The sequence below is a fragment of the Sus scrofa genome, unplaced genomic scaffold (assembly GCF_000003025.6).
Source record: "Sus scrofa isolate TJ Tabasco breed Duroc unplaced genomic scaffold, Sscrofa11.1 Contig944, whole genome shotgun sequence".
Lineage (NCBI taxonomy): Eukaryota > Metazoa > Chordata > Mammalia > Artiodactyla > Suidae > Sus > Sus scrofa.
In genome coordinates this window covers 255,704-277,117 of record NW_018085356.1, presented here as the reverse complement: position 1 = coordinate 277,117, position 21,414 = coordinate 255,704, and the positions used below count along the sequence as shown (strand labels likewise).

Here is a 21,414-nt window from a genome sequence, read left to right as displayed (position 1 = left end):
CTGTATTTCTAAAAGATAAAACCATTATCATGAAATAATTTGCAGTAATTCCTTAGGATCAAATACCGCCAGTGTTCATGTGGCTTTTAAAAAACTGTTTGCTTGGTCCCAGGATCCAGATAAGATGGACACATGGCAGGTGGTCTGGTGGCCCTCTGAGTATAGCCCTGAGCTCCGCGCTCCCTAGGCTCCAGCGGGCCGGGTAGGGTCTGTGTCCTTCCACGGGGGTGCAGCAGGCCGGATGCTCTCTCTTCCTTGGGAAGCTGGCAGATGCATGATGATGTTTGTTAGGCTGGCACAATGGTGAATCCAGCTCTGTCATCCTTCCTTCAGTGGCTGGACTGCTATGGAGAGAAACCTGTGCTCACTCAGCGCACGGTGGAGGGAGCCAGGCACGTGCGGGTTCTTTCCACGCACGCGCTTATTTTCCAAATGACCGCAGGTGGGGTCCCTGGCGTCTTCCCTTGGCAGCCAGTTAATTTCACTTCCGGTCTCCCCTCCCTTCCTTTCCTTTGCTTGTTTTTAGCATCATAGCCGGTGTTTGGTCCCTTCTTGCATTTGTACCTGGTGAGGTTCAAACTGCCCTGTCCTTGGCCATGGCGAGCGTCTCCAGCTCTGCCCCGGACGCCCAGGCTGTTGGGCGTGTGCTTGTGGGCTGTTAGGAGGCGCTGCTGCAGGTTCCTCTGTGTCTCCTGCCCCCACCCCGGAATCACCTTTTCTCAGGGGGCTGGCAGCCAGGGTGGAATGTGAAGACCTTCTGGTGGTAGCGAGGCTCACTGCTCTCGGGCTGGGCATCATGTCCAGACGCTTTTAGTGGACAGAGGCCAGACGTGCCAGTTAAAGACAAGCGCCGTGTGTGCTCATGCAGACGCCTCCATTCGGGTTCGGGCCTGGCGGGTTCCCTCGCTTCCTTGGTCTCGTCTTGTCTCCTCCCTCGTCAGCATCTGGGTTCCCAGAGAGGGACGATGGGCTGAGACCAGCAGGCCCCTCTCCCCTTGGTCTCTCCTGCTCACCACAGACGCGCTGTGCCCCATGGCCCGGGCAGCGTGCCTGCAGAGAGAGCTGTGTGCCTGTCCTGGGCGCGGTGCTAGAGCGGCCGCCTAGACGCTGACCCAGCGTTCCTCCTGTGGCTCTGCCTGACCCAGAGTCTAAGCGCTGCGGGGAGCGCTGCGGGGACCCCTGCCGGAGCACACGGGGTCATCTTCTTTTCAGCGTGGGGATCGTCTTCTTCTTGATTTGAATCTGAAAATATCTGCAAAGTCAAGTCCACAAGGAAGGAATATTTGTAGAAATCTAGGTTCAGTGTGTGGGACCCGCCTGTAAGCCAAGGTTGTGTTCCCTTCACATGCGGTGGAAACAAGTAAGAACGTGAGCCGTAGTTTTGTTACTTCACAAGGGGTCCTGTAACGTGTGTTTTGCTGTTGTTCCTTCTGTACAGATGTTCACACGGAGGCTGTGCAGGCAGCGCTGGCCAAATACAGAGAGAGGAAGATGCCAATGCCGTCCAAGAGGCGCTCTGCCCTGGCGCCTGCGTCCGCGGAGGCCTACACCCCCCCAGGTACTGGGCAGGGCCCGGGGGCCTGGTGAGGTTTCGTGCTGGGGTGGAGGAGTAAAGAGTGTGTGCGAGCGTGTGCGTGTGTGCACTCGCTCACGTGCACACACACACAAGCACCTGCACATGCACGAGGCACTGCTCAGCCGGGGCTCCCCGGGCACAGACCCAGCGTGGCCCTGACCCAGCAGAGGCTTGCTTCCTACAGGACGTCTGTGTGGATTTGAATTTAAAAGATGCATTCGTGTCTTTCAGTAAAGAGCAGAGCCCGCGTAAGTGCTCGTGCAGTGAGAGCGCTCCCCTGATTCAGAGTTGTGAGATGGCTCTTGCATCTCTCACTATGATTTACTTCACGGTCACCAGGTCTGAGGTAGGAGACTCTAGGCTGTTTGGACGGGTTTTCAGTTGTGTTGCTGTGGTTACCACTGGACAAGAAAACCTTCGGTGGCGTTTCTCCTCAGGACGTGCGCTTGGCATTTCCTCGTGAGGCCTGTCGAGGCTCTGAGAACACGAGGCTGCGTGTCTGTGTATCTGTCCGTCCGTGTTATTTAAGTCACACAACATGACACGTGTCCTTGGTCTGACACCAGATTCACAAGATAACATGGTCTTCTGGTGATGCTTCCTCATTTAGAAAAAAAGTTTAGCAGTCCCCGCTGTGGCGCGGTGGGATCGGCGGCCTCTTGGGAGCGCTGGGGCACAGGTTTGATCCCTGGCCTGTCACGGTGTGTTAAGGATCCAGCACTGCTGCACGTGCGGCTTGGGTCACAGTGGCAGCTAATCTGATCCCTGGCCCGGGAACGCCATACACCACGGGGTGGCCAGGAAGAAAACGTGTATATTGTTGAAAAAGTCTTAGGAATGGCTGTCAGATTGTTTCTACGCATACGTGTAGACACTACCCCGTTTTCGAAGCCCTTCCTAACGCCTGTGAAGCCCGTGACGTGACGACGCGTGGTCGTGCCGATGGGGTGGAACCCGACCTCATGCGGATGCTGGCACCTGAGGCGCTTGTCTTGGGAAAGCGTTCTTTTCTGAGCTCAGTCACCTCCCCTGAGGATGCAGTGATGGTCTGGGCCCCCTCGGCGCCTGGGGAAGTGAGCCTGGCCTCCCTGGGGTTGGGCGTGTGCACCGAGGCCTCTGGGGGAGCCCGGGCGAAACCAGGTTCCCAAGCGGCCCCTGGGTCTTACGGTCCGTCAGATGCAGGCCCTTCTCCACTTCTGGGGGCAGCAGTGCCGGTGCAGGGCCCGGGCCCGGGCCAGTGTGGGCCCTCTGCCCCTCGAGGGCACCCCCACATCATGCCTGTCCTCGTTATTTTAACCACAGACACGTCGTCTGCCTCAGAAGACGAGGGCTCTTTACGGCGACCCGTGCGACTCGCCTCCACCCCGCTGCAGAGCCATCCCAGCGTCCAGCCCTGGCTCGGCCAGGCCGGTCAGGGCTCGTCCACCTCCTCCTCCGCATCTTCCACCTCATCTCACCCGGGAGGGAGCCCCGCCGCCGCGCTCGCAGGCCCCGCGGCCCTCGCGCACATAGGTCAGTAACGGCGCAGGGAGCCTCCAGGGAGGGGCACCCCTGTGCCCACCGAGACCCCCCCTCTCCTTTGCTTCCGGGAGAACCACGTCCTCTTTCCGTCCTCTTGGGAACCACGGTCCGCTGCTGCTGTGGTCTGGCAACCCCAGACGCTGTGGCCTGTGGGCCTCCTCTAGGACCCGGCACGTGCCGGGTGTTTCTGGACCTCCCGTGTCCCGCGCTGGGCGGTGGCTGGCACAGGTCACCTGCTGCCTGCACAGGTGCAGCTGGAGGCCTGGGCTGTCCCGCTGTGGGTGTCCCGAGGCAGGGGCTGGGGACATGCCAGCCTAGACACCCCTCGACCTGGAAAGAGATGTCAGTCAGAGCTCGGCCACGAAGATGCCTGGACCTCTTCCAGGTCACCTGGTCCTTTAAATTACGTTGATCTCAGATAGGAAAACATTGCAAACCTCTCATTATTTGAAATCATATATTTTTTAAACAAAAATAGTAAGGTAGCTGGCGAAGCCCACATACATTCTTGTACCGGTGCCTCAAGATGGTGCGTCAGCACTGCTGGGGACTCATCCTAACACCCTCTTTTTCTAGATGTGGAGGAAGGGGAAAGTCGGGGATTGCATCTTGCCTGAGAGCACGCAGGTAGCAGGAGGTGGAGCCGGGGCTGACTCACAGTTTTCTGATTCCTATTCCTTTTCTTGCTGTCAGTTGCTGTTCTGCTAGAACTGAAATGATGCATCAGCAGTGCACCCATGACAGGCCAGGTTTTTTTTGCGGGGGCGGAGGGTAGTCCCAGGAGGCGAAACACCCACAGGCAGGTGCTGGTCTCGGTGCCGAGCTGCCGTCGCTGAGGTCTTGGTCTTTGGCTGGACTGGAAGTTCTGAGTGACTGACCGGTTCGAGTCATTTCCCAGAGCCTGCACGTTTCTGTGCCAAGCTGTGAGTCTTAGATGAGAACTCAGATGCCTCGAGCAGCTTCCAGCACACAGAGTAGCTGCCAAGGCCACCAAGGCCAGGCTGTCAGGACTGTCCCAGGCAGCATGCTTTACGAGAAAAGGCTCTTCAGAAGCAGCCCGCCCAGCTTGTTTGGTAGCTTTCCCGGGGCCCTGCCAGCTCACCTGTCCTCAGGGGCGTTTGCAGTGGAAAGGTTGGGAACAGCTTGAGAAAGACGCATTTTTCCTCTTTGTCAGGGAATCTGACTTACTGCAAGTACACAGCTACCTCCAATGTGAGGAAGCCGTAGTGCTCGAATGTTCTCTCGGCTGTTCAGCTGCCTGAAGCTCTGTCTGGGGTGCAGGGTGTGGGGAAGCAGAGCAGTGCGATCCTAGCTGGGTGGAATAGCCGCTGCCTTGCTGTGATTCACAGCGTTCCTGGCGGGTTAGCAGTAAAAGCATGTTTAACAGGAAAAGGTGACCGCAGTTCCAGATGTTTAACCCGCCCTGCCTTCCCGGGGGTTGTGGGGTCTTTTGCCTGTAAGGCGGGTCTGAGTTTGCCTCCACTCTGCAAGGTCCTGGCTGTAAAGACTTAGGAGGGGGGTTCTTCACCTGTGTGTGTGGGGGGGCCTGCTGACATCTGCAGGTGTGGCTGAGACGTCTCTCCTCCTCCCACGGGCTTGGCCTCACGTACACGCTGTGTGGTTAGTTCTGGTCAGTTCTGAACATCGTGCCCGGGGCTCTGCTTAACACTTCCCTGTCGTTTGTAGCCTTCACGTGCTGAATGTTTGACCTGAATTTTTAAATCTGAAAATATTCCACTTTCTTCTCCCTGTTATAAAATTCATCCTTTGTTTTAGTTTCAGATACTAGGGAATCCTGCACTTTGGGCTAAGGAAAGATGTATAGAAAGATGACTATATTAAGTAAAAATTTTTGAGGTGGGAAACGTTAGCTAAAGGTATTTAAAAATAGGTATCATTATTTGGAGTTCCCGTTGTGGTAAGGACCCGGTGTTGTCTCTGAGGGTGCAGGTTCAATCCCTGGCCTTGCTCAGTGGGTTAAGGATCTGGTGTTGCTGTGGCTGTGGTGTAGGCAGCAGCTGCAGCTCAGACCTGACCCCTGGCCCAGGAACTTCCATATGCCTCAGGTGTAGCCTTAAAAAGAAAAAAAATATCGTTTTCAATTTGGGGTTAAGAAAATCATACACATAAGACATTTGAACATAAATACCTGTATTTAAAAACAGTACTTTTTTTTTTCTTTTTGGCTCATATCTGCAACATGTGGAAGTTCCCAGTCCAGGGATCGAATCTGAGCTCCAGCTGTACCTACATCAGGTCCTTAACCCATTGTGCCACAGCGAGAACTCCCTAAAAGCAGTACTTTTCAGTTACAGAGTTCATTTTTATTTTGAGTGTAGATTGTTTATTTATTTATTTTTTTTGTCTTTTTGTTGTTGTTGTTGTTGTTGTTGTTATTGTTGCTATTTCTTGGGCCGCTCCTGCGGCATATGGAGGTTCCCAGGCTAGGGGTCCAATCGGAGCTGTAGCCTCCGGCCTACGCCAGAGCCACAGCAACGTGGGATCCGAGCCGCATCTGCAACCTACACCACAGCTCACAGCAACGCCGGATCGTTAACCCACTGAGCAAGGGCAGGGACCGAACCCGCAACCTCATGGTTCCTAGTCGGATTCGTTAACCACTGCGCCACGACGGGAACTCCAGATTGTTTATTTTTATACAGCTATTTAAAAAACTGCTTTGTAGTTAAGTTATTGTTTATACCTTTTTCGTGAATATTTTTCAAATCATTTATTTATTTACTGCTAGATTTGGAAGAGTAGGGAGATTTCTTTTTAAACTGAAAGAACTCCATGACAGGCATACTTTAAAATGCTATTCATTAATATCAAACTTTTTTTTCTTTTTGTTGTTTTGTTTTTTTTTTTTTTTTGTCTTTTTAGGGCCGCACCCACGGCATATGGAGGTTCCCAGGCTAGGGGTCTAATCAGAGCTGTAGCTGCCGGCCTACACCACAGCCACAGCAACGCCAGATCCTTAACCCACTGAGCGAGGCCAGGGATCAAACCGGCAACGTCATGGTTCCTAGTTGGATTCTTTTCTGCTGCGCCGCAATGGGAACTCCTTCTTTTTTTAGGGCCACACTTATGGCACATGGAGGTTCCCAGGCTAGGTGTCTAATCAGAGCTGTAGCTGCCGGCCTGCACCACAGCCACAGCAACGCCAGATCCTTAACCCACTGAGCGAGGCCAGGGATCAAACCGGCAACGTCATGGTTCCTAGTTGGATTCTTTTCTGCTGCGCCGCAACGGGAACTCCTTCTTTTTTTAGGGCCACACTTATGGCACATGGAGGTTCCCAGGCTAGGTGTCTAATCAGAGCTGTAGCTGCCGGCCTGCACCACAGCCACAGCAACACCAGATCTGAGCCACATCTGCAGCCTATACCACAGCTCATGGCAATGCTGGATTCTTAACCCACTGAGCGAGGCCAGGGATCGGTCTTACAACCTCATGGTTCCTAGTCAAATTCATTTCCCCTGCACCACGATGGGAACTCCCTAATATCAGACTTTTTCAAGTTTGTGCAAACTCGTCATTAAAATTAGATTTTTCCGAATGGTGTTTTCTGCTGTTAATAATGAGTTTGTTTTGCTTCCACATAATTTCATCTGTCTGCGTATTTATAAAAAGTCTTAGATTCGTTCTGCCTGGGTTATAAAGTGACAGATAAATGGTCGGATTTAAGATTGTTGAGTATCGAGGTGCCGTATGTGGTGGAAGGAGCCTTCACGTGAAGAGCAGGTGGGTTACGGAGCAGTGTCAGTTCTCGGAGTGGACGAGGGTCCTGGGAGGTCCAGACTTGTACTTCCCCGGAGGAAGGCTCAGCGGCAGCCAGGCTGCTGTCCAGCTTACAGCCAGCCGTGTCGGAACCATAGTTGACTCTACAGTGAAATGGGAGCCAGACGTACGTTCAGACAGTGGAAGGAGTGACTTGGGACCTGTTCTCTGTCGAATATGACTTGTCTTTAAGTGTGACATTGAGCCTTCCGCCTTCAGAGCTGGACTGCAGCCTCTTAACGGTGGGGCGTGTTGGACTGGCGTTCAGGATGGTCTTTGAGTGGGTTCATTCTCCGAAGATCACACAAGTTTTGTGTCCTTTTTCTGTCCTCATGGCATCCGACTTGCTTTTGGGGGAGTGGGGTAGTTTATAGACGCTTGGCAGGTTTTTTGGTCATGTAACAAGAATGGCCAGTAGCACTGGGTCGGGTCCCACCAACGGCTCTTTGTCCTCCACCGTCTGCCTCGTGAGGGCGTCTCGGTCGTCCTCACCAGGCCGTCAGGAGAGGTGAGCCCCTCGCACCCGTCTCTCCTGCGCCACCGGTGGTCCCGGTCCGGTTCCCTCTGAGGATCGCATGGCCATGTGCACGCAGAGCCCACGCGGGCTGGGAGTTCCGAGGTCACGGGACCAACCAGCAGCACCAGATCACCCGGGATGCCCCTCCCTCGCCAGAGCTCAGCTGGTGAAGCTCCAGTCAAATGGGGTTTGAACAGCGATTTCGTGTTCTCTTGAACTGATGGCCACTTTTATGTTGGGTTTGTTTTTCAAAAGCAGATCTGCACGCTGACCCTCCCGATGTCACCACGGGCCTTGGGCAGCCCCGGCACGCCTACCGTGAGCGTCCACAGCCAGCCTCCGGGAGAGGAGCCCCTCGAGCGGGCAGTGGGAGCGTCCTGGAGACCGCAGGCGGTAAGCACGCCTCTCTCCCTCCTTTAGGGACCGCGGGGCTCAGGCGGCGGCCCACGCTTGGCGTCCTGGCTTTAGCAGAGTGGAGCCAGTCGTCACGTACCGTGGGGTGCTTCCCAGGGGCCCGTGTGACGCTCCTGCGGGGAGACCACCAGGAATAGCTTTGGAACGGGGCAAACGGGAATCGAGGAGTGGGGAGGAGAGAGCCCGCGCCCTGAGAGGTCGGGCCTCCAGTGCGCAGGAAGAGGAGAAGCTGGGAGTTCCTTTGTGTGGAGCCTGTGTGGCCTCGGTGCCAGCGCAGCCCCACCCATGACAGCAGCCCCGCCTGCGACGGACGCCCAGCTCGCTCCCTCCCCAGCGCCTGTGAAATCAGTGCAGCGGGGCTGTGTGTCCCCACGGTCTTGATTCTTGTTTCCTCGTTTGCACTAGTTCCTTTTGAACTCATTTCCAGCATGTTTTATCAAAATCTTGTGGCGTCTTCTGTCCAGTGTGCCAAATTTGAGGTGCAGAAAAATGCAGAGGATCTCAGAACTGTTGAGATCTTTCAGCTCCTTATTGAAATGCAGAAGGAGAGACTGAGTCAACAGGCTTTGACAGGCTTTACGTGGGTTAGACAGATTTTTTTTTTTTTTTTTTTTTTTTTTTTGCTTGCACCCCTGGCACGTGGAAGTTCCTGCGCCAGGGACTGAACCTGTGCCATAGCAGCAACCCGAGCTGCTGCAGTGATGATGCTGGACCCTTAACCTGCTGCCGCACAAGGGCACCCCAGGTAGATAGACTTTTTTTAAATTTTAGGGCCACACCCACAGCACATCGAGGTTCCCAGGCTAGGGGCCCATTGGTGCTGTAGCCCCTGGCCTCCACCACAGCTCATGCCAACGCCGGATTCTTAACCCACTGAGCGAGGCCAGGGATCGAATCCAAGTCCTCACGGGTGCTAGTTGGGTTTGCTAACCACTGAACCACAATGGGAACTCCAGATAGACTTTTTAAAATTTAATTTGTTACTTTTTTTTAAGGCGGCACTTTTGCATATGGAAGTTCCTGTGCTATGCCACAGCCATGGCAGTGTGGGATCTGAGCCTACACTGTACCTTGCGGTGATGCCAGATCCTTAACCCACTGAGCTAGGCCAGTGATTGAACCCACATCCTCATGGCCAGTAGTTGGTTTCTTAACCAACTGAGCCAAACGAGACTTCCTATTTGTTACTCTTTGTATTTAATTGTTTTCTTTAAGTTTTAAGACATAAGCACACTCATGAAACCACCTCTACAGCCAGCGCATCCAACACTCCTCAGAGCTTCTTCACGCACTTTCAACAGCTCCTTGCTGCCCTTTTTGGCCCCTCGGGCCACTACTGATTTACTTCCTGATACTGTAGATTAGTTTGCATTTTCTAGGATTTTGTATAAATAGAATCATACAGCATTTACTGTTTGGTGTCTGGCTCCTGCCACTCTGCATAATTATCTTGAAATTCATCCATGTTCTTGCATGCATCGATAGTTCGTTCCTTTCACTTGACATATTTATTTATTTTATATTGGAATATAGTTGATTCCAGGGTGGTGTGAGTTCCAGTTGTATAGCAGAGTGATTCATTATATTTATAGAGTCATCTTTTTCAGATTCTTGTCTCGTGTAGGTTATTACAAAATGCCGAGTTTCGGTCCCTGGGCGGCTCATCCCTCCATCCACAGCGCTGCGTGTGACACCCGGACTCCCGGCGTATCCCAACCCCCACCCCTCCCTTTTCCCCGCCAGACGTTGGTTTTCTGTGTCTGTTAGACTGTTTCTGTTTCATAGATAAGTTCATTCGTGTCATAGTTTAGGTTCCTCATGTAAGTGATATCATGTGGTGTTTGTCTTTCTCTTTCTGACTTACTTCACTTAGGATGAGAGTCTCTAGGTCCATCCATGTTATTGCAAATGGCCTTATTTTGTTTTTTTTATGGCTGAGTAGTGTTCCTTTGTGTATATGTACCACATCTTCTTAATCCATTCATCTGTCGATGGACATTTAGGTGTTTCCGTGTCTTGGCTATTGTGAATAGTTCTGCAATGAGCATACGAGTGCCTGTGTCTTTTTCAAGGAAAGTTTTGTCCGGATATGTGCCCAGGAGTGGGATTGCTGGATCGTACGGTAGTTCTGTGTTTAGTTTTCTGAGGCTCCTCCATACTGTTTTCCACAGTGGTTGTACCAGTTGACATTCCCACCAACAGTGAAGGAGGTTCCCTTTTCTCCACGCCCTCTCCAGCATTTGGTCTTTGTAAACTTGTTACTGATCGCCATTCTGACTGGTGTGCGGTGGTAGCCCACTGTAGTTTTGATTTGCGTTTGTCTAATAAGGAGTGATGCTGAGCATTTTTTCATGTGCCTATTGGCCATCTGTACGTCTTCTTTGGAGAAATGTTTATTCAGGTCTTCTGCCATTTTTCAATTGGGTTGTTATTTTTTTTGGCTGTTGAGTTGTAGAAATTGTGTATTTTGGAGATTAGGCCCTTGTCAGTTGTATCGTTTGAAACAATTTTCTTGCGTTCCGTAGGTTGTCTTTTTGTCTTTTCTGTGGTTTCCTTTGCTGTGCAAAATCTTGTTCCCATTGCGGCATAGCAGAAACAAATCCGAACAGTATCCGTGAGGACGCAGGTTTGATCCCTGGCCTCACTCAGTGGGTTAAGGATCCAGCGTTGCTGTGAGCTGTGGTTGTAGGTCACAGACAGGGCTCAGATGCGCATTTCTGCGGCTGCGTCATGTAGGCTGGCAGCTGTAGCTCTGATTCTAACGGTAGCCTGGGAACTTCCACATGCCGCAGGTGTGCCCCTAAAGAGCCAAAAAAAAAGTAAGAAAGAAAAAGAAAAAAGAAATTTCCAAACTGACTTCCGAAATGGTTGTACCATTTCATATTCCCGCCATTAGTGATAAGAGTTCCAGTTCCTCCGCACTCTTGCCGACAGTTGGGGGTGTTAGTTTCTGAAATTTAACCATTCAAATAGGTGTGTGGAGGTGTTTCATATAGTTTAGACTTGCATCTCCCTAAGGACTGATGATATTTAGCATCTTTTCTTATGCTTAGTTACCATCTAGAAGAGCCTGTTCAAATCTTTTGCTTATTTTTTAAAAAATGTTTTTCCTTATTAAGTTTGGGAGTTCTTTATATAACCTAGGTACAGGTTCTCTGTAAGATCTGTAAATTGTGTTTGCTGTCAGTCTGTGGTTTGTGTTTTCATTCTCTTAATGCATTTCAAAGAGCAGAAGCTTCTAATTTTAAGCCCAGTGTATCAGTTTTTTCTTTTATAAATCCTATTTTTGTGTCATTCTAAGACATATTTTCCTAGTCCAAAGTCATAAAGTTTTTCTCCTAGAATTTTATAGTTTTAGGTTTAGGTATAGGATCCGTTTTAGATTTAATATCAGTGCAAGACACAAATCTAAATTCACCTACTTGTCTGTGGATGTCAGTTTGTTCCAGGACCGTATACTACAAGGCCATCCTTTCCCCAGAGAGGTTCTTTGGTGTCTGTAATGAAGACTGATGGACCACATCCGAGAGGGTCTATTTCTCGGCTCTGTATGCTATTCCACTGCTTTATTAGTCTGTCCTTATTCCATACTGTCATGGTTTTTTTTATATGTTGTGGGTTTTTAAAGTGTGGTTTTATTTTTATTTATTTTTATTTTATTTTATTACTCGAATGAATGTCTCACATCTGTGCTTGTATAATGATCATAACAATCTGATTTCACCGGATTTCCATCCCACAGCCCAGGCACATCCCCCACCCCCCAGACTGTCTCCTCCGGAGACCACAAGTTGTTCAATGTCTGTGAGTCGGCATCTGCTCTGCAGAGAAGTTCCGTCTGTCCTTTTCTCAGATTCCACGTGTCAGTGAGAGCATGTGACGTTGGTGTCTCATTGTATTATGTGTGGTTTTATAATACATCGTGAAATCATGTAGTTTGTCTTCAAATTACTTTAAAAATTATTTTTAAAATGGCCTTAGTAGAGCTCCTGATGTGGTGTTGTGGTTTAAGAAGGCCTTAGTAGGGAGTTCCCGTCGTGGCGCAGTGGTTAACGAATCCGACTAGGAACCATGAGGTTGTGGGTTCGGTCCCTGCCCTTGCTCAGTGGGTTAACGATCCGGCGTTGCCGTGAGCTGTGGTGTAGGTTGCAGACTCGGCTTGGATCCCACGTTGCTGTGGCTCTGGCGTAGGCTGGTGGCTACAGCTCCGATTCAACCCCTAGCCTGGGAACCTCCATATGCCGCGGGAGTGGCCCAAGAAATAGCAACAACAAAAAGCCCAAGAAATAGCAACAACAAAAAGACAAAAAAAAAAAGGAAGGCCTTAGTAGAGCTCCTGATGTGGTGTGGTGGGTTAAGAATCCACTGCAGCAGCTCTGGTTGCTGCAGAGGTGCAGGTTCAGTACCCAGCCCAGCACAGTGGGTTAAAGGATCTGGTGTTGCAGCTGCAGCACAGGTTGCACCTGTGACTTGGATTCAGTCTCTGGCCCCCAAACTTCCATATGCCACAGATACTGCCATTAAAAAAAAAAAAAAAAAAAAAAGCCGTAGCTTTTCCAGCTCCTTTGCATTTTAATGTATTTAAGATCAATTTGTTCATTTCTACCAAAATTCATGCTGGTTTTTTTCTTTTTTGGCTTTTTCGGGCCACACTTGCGGCATATGGAGATTCCCAGGCTAGAGGTCAAATCGGAGCTGCAGCTGCCGGTCTACGCCAGAGCCACAGCAACGCAGTATCCGAGCCATGTCGGCGACCTACACGACAACTCATGGCAACACCAGATCCTTAACCCACTGAGGGAGGCCAGGGATCGAACCCGCAACCTCACGGTTCCCAGTCGGATTCGTTTCTGCTGCGCCAGGACGGGAACTCCTCCTGCTAGGTTTTGATTGGTACTTCATTGACTTTCTCTTGATAACCTCGGAAAGTACTGGCATCTTAATGATACTGTATATTTCAGCTGATAAATATGGCATATCTCTATGTTTCCTTAGCTCTTTAAGAAACTTTTCAGCCCTGTTTTGTAGCTTTCTATGTACAGATGTTGCACTTGCTTTGTTAAAATTATCTCAAAATATGTTATATATATATATCTTTCTTTCTTTTTAGGGCTGTGCCTGTGGCATATGGAGGTTCCCAGGCTAGGGGTTGAATCAGAGCTGTAGCTGCCGGCCTACACCACAGCCACAGCAATGTGGGATCCAAGCCACATCTGCGAACTACACCACAGCTGAAGGCATTGCCAGATTCTTAACCCACTGAGCGAGACCAGGGATCGAACCCACATCCTCATGGATGCTAGTTGGGTTCATTACTGCTGAGCCGTAACGGGAATTCCAAAATGTTATATTTCGATGCTGTCGTGATTAGTATTTACAGTTTTCCAGTTGTTTATCGCCCATTTGTAGAAGTATAATTGATTTCTGTATATTGACCTTATGTTAGTTCTAGCAGCTTTGTTGGTAGATTCTGTAAGGTTTCCACATGCGTGAACGTATCACCTGTGAGTACCGCTTCACTTCTCCTTCCACATTGTTTGTCTGCAGGAACATTTACAGCATCTCAGACTCCCACTGATGCCAGAACTATAAAGAGTGGACACAGCTTGCCTTGTTTCCAGTTTTGGGGGAAAGCATCCACTGTTTCATTTTTCCATGGCACGTGCAAGTTCCTGGACCAGGGATCAGCCCGGAGCCACAGCAGTGACCATGCTGGACCCGAGCCACATGGCAACTCACATGTTGTCCCTTTTTCATTGTGATGGTAGCCGTGGGTTTTTCATAGATGCTCTTCGCCAGGGTGAGGGTGTTTTTTTTTTCTCCTCTGCTTTTCTGAACATTTTTATCATGATTCTTGTTAAATGATTTTTAAAATCTATTCAACTCATATGATTTTTCTTTCATAGTTTGTTAATGTCGTAAATTTCGTTGATTGATTTTTGTTCAACTCATATGATTTTTCTTTCATAGTTTGTTAATGTCGTAAATTTCGTTGATTGATTTTGGAAGATGAAACCAAATGCGTGTTCTCAGGATCAACCCCACTTGGCTGTGGTGCGATACCTCTTTCATCTCTTGTGGACTCGATTTACGGCTCTTTCATTAAGGATTTCTGTCTGTTTGAGATAATACTGGCCTTACTCTTCTTGTCCGATCTTTGATTTTGACATCAGGGTAATACTCATCTCAAAATGAACGGAGAGCTCTTCCTTCCTCTTCTGTTTTCTAGTCGGAGGACACAGATTTTCCTGTGCGGGAGTCAGTTTTGTGTCTTTGAAGGAACGTGTCCCCTTCGTCTCTGCCGCCCGAGTCCAGACATAAAGCCCCTCCCGGCGCCCTCACTGTCCTCGTGCGTGTGCATCAGGCCTCCTCTTCCTGATGTGGGTGGTTTGGGTCTTCTCGGTTCTTCTTCGTCATTCTAGCCTGAGGGTCACTTGAATTTTGTTAATCTCTCAAAGAACCAGTTTTAGTTTGGTTTTCTCTATTTTTTTTTTCTGTTGTGTTTATTTCTACTTTTATGTATGTTGCTTCTTTCCTTCTGCTCTGGGTTTTCTTTGCTCTTTTTTTGATTAGTGTAGTTGATGTACAATGCCGTACCTATTTCTGCTGTATGCTCTTCCTTTCCACTTTCCTCTTTATCCAAAATGTGTTTATTGGGATGTTTCTCTATTCATCCTTCTTTCAGGTGCTTTTGGTGCTGCCGTGCCTGCCCTCCCATATGATCTGTGCTGCTCTTGTGGCGGCAGAGGCAGGTAGTTGAGACAGAGCCTGTGCCACAACAACAAATATTTACTATCCAGCCCTTTAAGGAAAAGTCTGCCAACTCCTAATACAGGACAATAGGCAGAAAATATGAGCAGTCATAAATCTCTCTCTCTCTTTTTTCTTTTTACAGCTGCACCTGCAGCATATGGAATTTCCTGGGCTAGGGGTCAAATCATGGCTGTGCCTACGCCACGGCCACAGCAACGCTGGGTCTGAGCTGCATCTGAGACCTACGCCACAGCTTGTGGCAATACTGGTCCTTAACTCACTGACCGAGGCCAGGGATCAAACCCACATCCTCACAGAGACTAAATCAGGTTCTACTGAACCACCATGGGAACGCCACAAATCTCTTTTGATCGTAAAAGTAGTTATAAAAATAGTTCTTCAACATGATGTGCACCCTTTTTCATAATTAGAGAAATACACAGTGTTGGTGGGAATGCAAACCAGTTCGACCTCTTTGGACGGGCAGCTGGTGAGATCTGTGCCTCCTCGTACGTGGACCCAGCAGGGCGATGGTTTGCCCTGAACGCGCATCGTCAAAAGCAGGGAGGTGCATGCGCGTGAGGCCATTCCCTTGAGAACACTGGGAACTGCCTGCTGTCCAAGCCTCTCAAACTGATGGACCAGACCTGCCGCATTCACATTGCGGAGGACAGCGCAGCGCTCAGGCACGTAAGATCTTTATGGAGTGAGGTGACTTTCCAGGAGACGTTAAGTGAAAACGCAAAGAGTAAAGGAGCATTTGCAGTGTATACCACCTTTTGCGTGAGAAACAGGAAAAGAGCGAACTGCCCGGGCATAGGTCTGTGTTTCTACGGAGGAAACACGGGGAAGATGAGCCAGAAGTCACGGGGGACCGGAAGGGAGTGACGTTTCTTTTGAGTTTATCATAGTCGTGACTTTTGGAAGTATGTTCTGCACATTCAAAACCTGAACTTAAAGGACAGGAAGAAGGGAAAAACCCCTAAAGCTAAAAGGAAGTGTAAATAAGCCCCGTTGCGTTTCCAGGAGCCATGTAGCCACCCTTAAGGGGTGATGGGGAGAGAGCTGACGGAAGTCAGAGATCACACGGCACCCGCGGTCCTAGATGAGGCTGGGCGGAAAAAACAGCAAACAGATTCTGAACTGAACTGTTTGGGTGAAATAATTGGAAATTATTTCCTGTCTGTGATAGAACTGAGCAAAGGTGCCCATGTTGGGAGGCACCCAGCCCTGGGGAGCAGCGGCAGAAATGCTGGTGTGGATGCAGGGCTTCTGAGAGCGAGACCTGTGTCTCTTCTGCTCACCTGTGTGCACAGGTGTATTGTGTGTGTAGACGTGTGTGCCTCACGGAAGCCGAGACACGCAGTAGCAATGAGCACACCCGGGTACCCTCCCCACGCAGGAGAACCGAGCTCCTTGGAGAAATGGCTCTTTCAGGACAGGGGCACCGTCGCACAAAATGACCCTGAAACAGCTTTTGAGAGAATGCAGGGCAAAGATTTAAAAAGAATGATGGGAGCATGTCGCAGGCCAGCTCGTACAGGATCCTACTGACTGAACCTGGGACAGTTTGTACACCAAAATAGTTAAGAAAGAGAGCAATTCCTAGCAATCCACGAGTCCTTCCTGGAGAAAGGAAGGGGGGGGGAGGAAAAGGAGGGGAAAGAAGGAGAAAGTCAAGTGCCAGCTGTAAACTTCGGGCGAGGGCAAAGCGAGCAAACGGCTCAGCAGCCCTTGCGGTGAACACCGCTTCCGGTGGAACGGTCTGGCGGCTGTGTAGACGGAGGCAAGTTTGCTGAGGATCAGGAGGTTCACGAGGCAGAAGCGCCTCCTCTCACGTTGCTGTTAGTCACTCCAGCCAAGAAGGGAAGGACAGAGAAGGACTGGACAGCACTTTGGGGGGTGGAAGCCGGGGTTCCCTGGGTCGGTGGGCCTCCCGTGCTTCCGGACGTGAGGTTCCGGTACCGTGTCAGCCAGGAGTGCAGCACCTGGACTGAATCATGAGGAGAGCACATGCAGCACACACTGTGTTCTACCCAATAGAAAGAACCAGACTCTTTCAAAACGCCAGGGTTGTAAAGGACGGAGGAATGTTCCAGATGCAAGCAGCCTAAGGAGGCCAGGCCAGTGCAGGTCTCGACTCTCGGCCCCGTTCCGGAGGAAAGCAGTGCCGCGGGAGGACCCTGTGGTGGCGGCTTCCACGCTCGGGGGTGGAGGGCCCCTCGGGCGCCAGTGCTCAGGGGCAGCTGGAGGGCGGCTGGGGTTCCAGGCCTCGCTCTCGCCTCCTCTGCAGGCACGCCTGCTTCCGTTCCCACGTGCTTTTTCCTTGAGCGCTAGTCCCCGTGGCAGGTGCCCTGCTCCACTGGCACGTGTACGTACTTCTGCTTGTTTTCACCCAGCAGATAAGGAACCATCTGAGACCAGACTCTTAACTGTTGGCTGATTTGACATTTTCTAGAATGGTGTTTCTTAATAATTATTGAGGACAACAAAGATTTTAGTTTATGTGGGTTATATCTTTGGATATTTACCATATTACAAATTAAAACTAAAGGTTTTTTTTTTTTTTTTTTTTTTTTTTTGTCTTTTTGCCATTTCTTGGGCCGCTCCTGCGGCATATGGAGTTTCCCAGGCTAGGGGTCCAATTGGAGCTGTAGCTGCCAGCCTATGCCAGAGCCACAGCAACGCGGGATCCGAGCTGCGTCTGCAACCTACACCACAGCTCACGGCAACGCCGGATCCTTAACCCACTGATCGAACCCGCAACCTCATGGTTTCCAGTCGGATTCGTTAACCACTGCGTCACGACGGGAACTCTAAAACTAAAGGTTTTAAAAAATACTTATTAACTCGTTTAAAAATGACAGTAATAAATTCATTACATCCTAACGTCATAAATCGTACGTGTTTATGAAAACATTTCCAATACAACCAGATGCAGGCCTGTCCGCTGTTGTTGCCCTGCTCTTGTGGCTGGTGTGAGAGCTGCGTCTGGACAGGTTCTGCGCTGGGTCGCCACGTGCTGTGTGGTCTCTGGAAACCGCCACCGTGTGCTCGTGGGAGAGGAGAGTGCAAAAAGCAAAGGCCATTGACGAGCTTGCGAGGCCCCCAGGAGGGTCGCAGGCACCCTAGAGGTTCCTGGGCCACTTTGAAAACCACCAGCTTAGCACAAGTTATAGTTCCTGGAAGGCATTCAGTAAACACGTGTGAAATGAACTAGTAAGTTCCAAATGGCTGTTCGATGGGGCCTGTGCTTGGTTAGATGCACCAGGGCTGGAGCATGTGCGAAGCTGGGCCCTGGACCTGGTTTCTGCATCCAGGCCTCAGCACCCTCCCCTGCCTCCCTCTGACAGGCGTCCCCGTGAACAGCCGAGTGTCCTCCAAGATCCAGCAGCTTCTGAACACCCTGAAGAGGCCCAAGCGCCCTCCGCTGAAGGAGTTCTTCGTGGATGACTTTGAGGAGCTGCTGGAAGGTGAGCCGGAGACGCAGCTGACGTGCTTGGTGTGAGGCGTGCGGCTGGGCCGCTTGCGGTGAAGGGCCCTTCTCGTCCCAGATGGGCCGCTGTGCGTGGTGGTGAAGTCAGCGTCATGGGGGACACCGGTTGCTGAGCCGTGGGAGCGTCCCTGCTGGCCGTCGAGGGACAGCATCTGGTCCAGTGCTTAGAGCTTTGTGAGACTGCTTCTCGGATTTCATTTTCCGTACATGCCTTACATTTTTTTTTTTTGTCTTTTTGCTGTTTCTTTGGGCCGCTCCCACGGCATATGGAGGTTCCCAGGCTAGGGGTCTAATCAGAGCTGTAGCCACCAGCCTACGCCAGAGCCACAGCAACGCGGGATCTGAGCCGAGTCTGCAACCCACACCACAGTTCACCCACTGAGCAAGGGCAGGGACCGAACCCGCAACCTCATGGTTCCTAGTCCCATTCGTTAACCACTGCGCCACAACGGGAACTCCACATTTTTATTTCAACTTTAAATCTGAGGTTTTATTTTATTTTTTCCCCTTGGTTTTAAAACATTACATTTTCAGCAAATTTGGGGCTTCTTTTCAGAATTTTGGCCTTTCCTCTATGACTGATATATACATATATATATATATTTAGAAAAAGAGAAAATAAAGACATTTTAAAAAAAGAAGATTACCAAGAAATAGAAAGAGGTATAAACCTGTAGAAAGAAAAGGAACAAAGCCCAGCCCCAGAGACCAGCGTGTGACGATGTTGCTGGGCCTTGGGGACACACGGCCACCCACCCTCGGCTGCGTGCACCCCCTGTGTGGTCCCCGCCTGCGGCCCAGCTCTGGTGGCTCCTTGTGCATGTGCTCGGGATTTGGCATGGCTCTTAGGGCATCTTTATAATCGGGTCATGCCTTTTAAATTCAGAGTTCAATGCTGTGAGTGCTTTTTAGGACAGTCTTTCTTATATTTGGGAAATTTTTGGTTATATAGCTGCTGGAAATATAATAGATTTTACTTTATTTTTTTCTTTCAACATAGTTTGAGTTCCCAAACTGAAGAAGTGATTCTACTCTCATCCTTTTTAAGTGGGGTCACCTGCGTCTTAGGTGTTTTTTTATCTTTTTGTCTTTTTGCCATTTCTTGGGCCACTCCCGCGGCGTACGGAGGTTCCCAGGCTGGGGGTCTAATCAGAGCTGTAGCTACTGGCCTACGCCTACAGCCACAGCAACGCGGGATCCGAGCCGCGTCTGCAACCTACACCACAGCTCACGGCAATGCCGGATCCCCAACCCACTGAGCGAGGCCAGGGATCAAACCTGCAACCTCATGGTTCCTAGTCGGACTCATTAACCACTGAGTCATGGCGGGAACTCCTCGGGTGTTCAAGGTGAAAGCCTGGCCAACACTGCCTTGCCTGGGGTCCTTGTATGGGCCTCCTGTCAACAGGATTCATCTTGATCCAGGACCAGATCTCTTTCCATCCTTGGTCGTTTGGTCTGTGACTGTTATTATGATAAGGAAGTCTAAACAAATGATGGTGGCTGTCTCATAGTTGGTATTTTTGAAGAAAAAAATTGTGAGAAAATTGTAAAATTGTAAAAAATTGAATGTTTAACAATGGAATGTATGCCTGGTCCTGTGAAATGCTGATGTTTGCATTTTGTTTTTGCTTGTAGTGCAGCAACCAGATCCAAATCAGCCAAAGCCTGAGGGCAGCCAGATGGCAGTGCTGAAGGGGGAGCCCCTGGCCGCGAGCACTGCCTGGCCGCCGTCACTGCTGGCCGCCTTGCGTCAGTGGGGCACCACGCAGCCCAGAGCCCCGTGCCTGACCGCCCTGGACACTGCTGGGAAGGCCACCTGCACCCTCACCTACGGCAAGTGTCAGCAGAAAGCGGTCAGGCTCCGGCTGAGCCGTAAAATGCTACGTGTCACAGTGCAGACATGCAGCTGGATGCACCTGCTAGAACAGGACACAGCTGGCAGGGGACAGAAACTTGCCTCACCCCCGGCGCCCCCCAGGACCACTGCCCTTCCGTCCAGCAGCGGGGACCACTCCCCCCTGGTGGTTCTGAGAGCTCCCATCCGTATGTGCATTTCTGAGCAGAGTTTAGTTTGTCTAACTTTGAACTTTATACAGGTGACAGCAAGCAGTATGTATTTTTTGTGTTTGGCGTCTTTTGGTTCCATTTTACATTTTTATATGATGCGAATCATGCACATTTGGCTCAATGAGTTTCCACAGAGCCCTGGGCCCAGAGGCACAGCCAGGGCCCAGGCCCGCACCCCCCAGCTCAGGCCGGGGCCCTGCTGGCTGGGGGCGTGAGCGTGGCCTGAGCGGCTCCCTCACGTCTGGTGTGGTTCGCTCGTTCTCATCGACGGACCTCACTTCATCCTGAGACTGCGCCAGAGCTGAGGTCCCCCCGAGGTGGTGGACGTCTGGGCCATGTCCCCGGGGGCCTGCTGCGTGTGTGCCGTGGAGCGTTCCTGTGGTCTGCCGGTGGACGTGGGTGCGTCTGTGTTGCTGTGGGCCTAGGGGTTGCAGCCTCTTCCTCAGGGTGTGCTGCCAAGCTGTTTTTTTTTTTTTTTTGTTTTTTCTTTTCATCTGTTTTCTTTTGTTTTTTCCTTTTTCAGCCACACTAGTGGCATATGGAAGTTCCTAGGCCAGGGACTGAATTTGAGCCGGATCCTTAACCCACTCTGCCAGGCCAGGGATCAAACCCATGGCTCCATAGAGTCGAGTCGGATCGTTAGCCCGTTGTGCCACAGCGGGAACTCCCCAAGCTGTTTTCACTCCTGCAGATGCTGCACCTCCTCCCAGCTCCTGATGCCGGGGGTTGGGGGGGGTGGCTGTGATCCAGTCCTGCCCTCATTTCAGTCCCCCGTGGCTGTGGTGCTTCTCCTGTGCTTATTGGCCACTTGAATACTTTCTTCTGTGACGGACCCAAATCTGTGGCCGTTTTTCCGTTCGGCTGCTGATGCTTTCTTATGTCTTGTTTCAGATACACCCCTTTGTCAGATACAGGTTTGCAAATACCTTCTTCCATCCTTTGCACTGCCTTTTACCACTTTTAATTGTGGTTTAGATAAAGAAGTCTTTTCTAATGTCTAAGTGTTTTTTCTCCCTTTTTTGGGTACTTTTGGTCCTGTTTAGGACCTCTTTGCAAAACCTAAGGTCACAAAGATATTCTGCTGCCCTTTCTCCTGAAGACTTGTGTTACTTTTCACACTTCACGTTATGTTCCATCTGCAGTTCCGTTTTGTTCACTCACTTTCTCCCTGAGGAGTGTCCAGTTGACCCGCCGTTGTTTGTGGGGAAGGCTGCCCTTGGGCCCTCGGGTGGCGGTGTCACCTGTCAGGTGGAATGCGCTTCTGGCTCTGCTCTGCTTCACCGTCTG

At 50.6% G+C, this 21,414-nt stretch overlaps 1 protein-coding gene across 13 annotated transcripts in view; it reads left to right on the top strand.

The window, feature by feature from the left end:
- DIP2A (disco interacting protein 2 homolog A) overlaps positions 1 to 21,414 on the top strand; it is a 103,512-nt gene that overhangs the window by 34,813 nt on the left and 47,285 nt on the right. For 7 of the 13 annotated variants that reach the window (XM_021082475.1, XM_021082476.1, XM_021082481.1 and 4 more), the window contains 5 exons: positions 1,439 to 1,558; positions 2,879 to 3,088; positions 7,650 to 7,787; positions 17,915 to 18,034; positions 19,696 to 19,893. In XM_021082475.1, the coding sequence (XP_020938134.1) occupies positions 1,439 to 1,558; positions 2,879 to 3,088; positions 7,650 to 7,787; positions 17,915 to 18,034; positions 19,696 to 19,893 (786 nt within the window). Of the gene's footprint in view, positions 1 to 1,438; positions 1,559 to 2,878; positions 3,089 to 7,649; positions 7,788 to 17,914; positions 18,035 to 18,054; positions 18,232 to 19,695; positions 19,894 to 21,414 lie in introns of those variants that run through there. The other 6 variants (XM_021082484.1, XM_021082477.1, XM_021082483.1 and 3 more) reach the window with 3 other exon arrangements.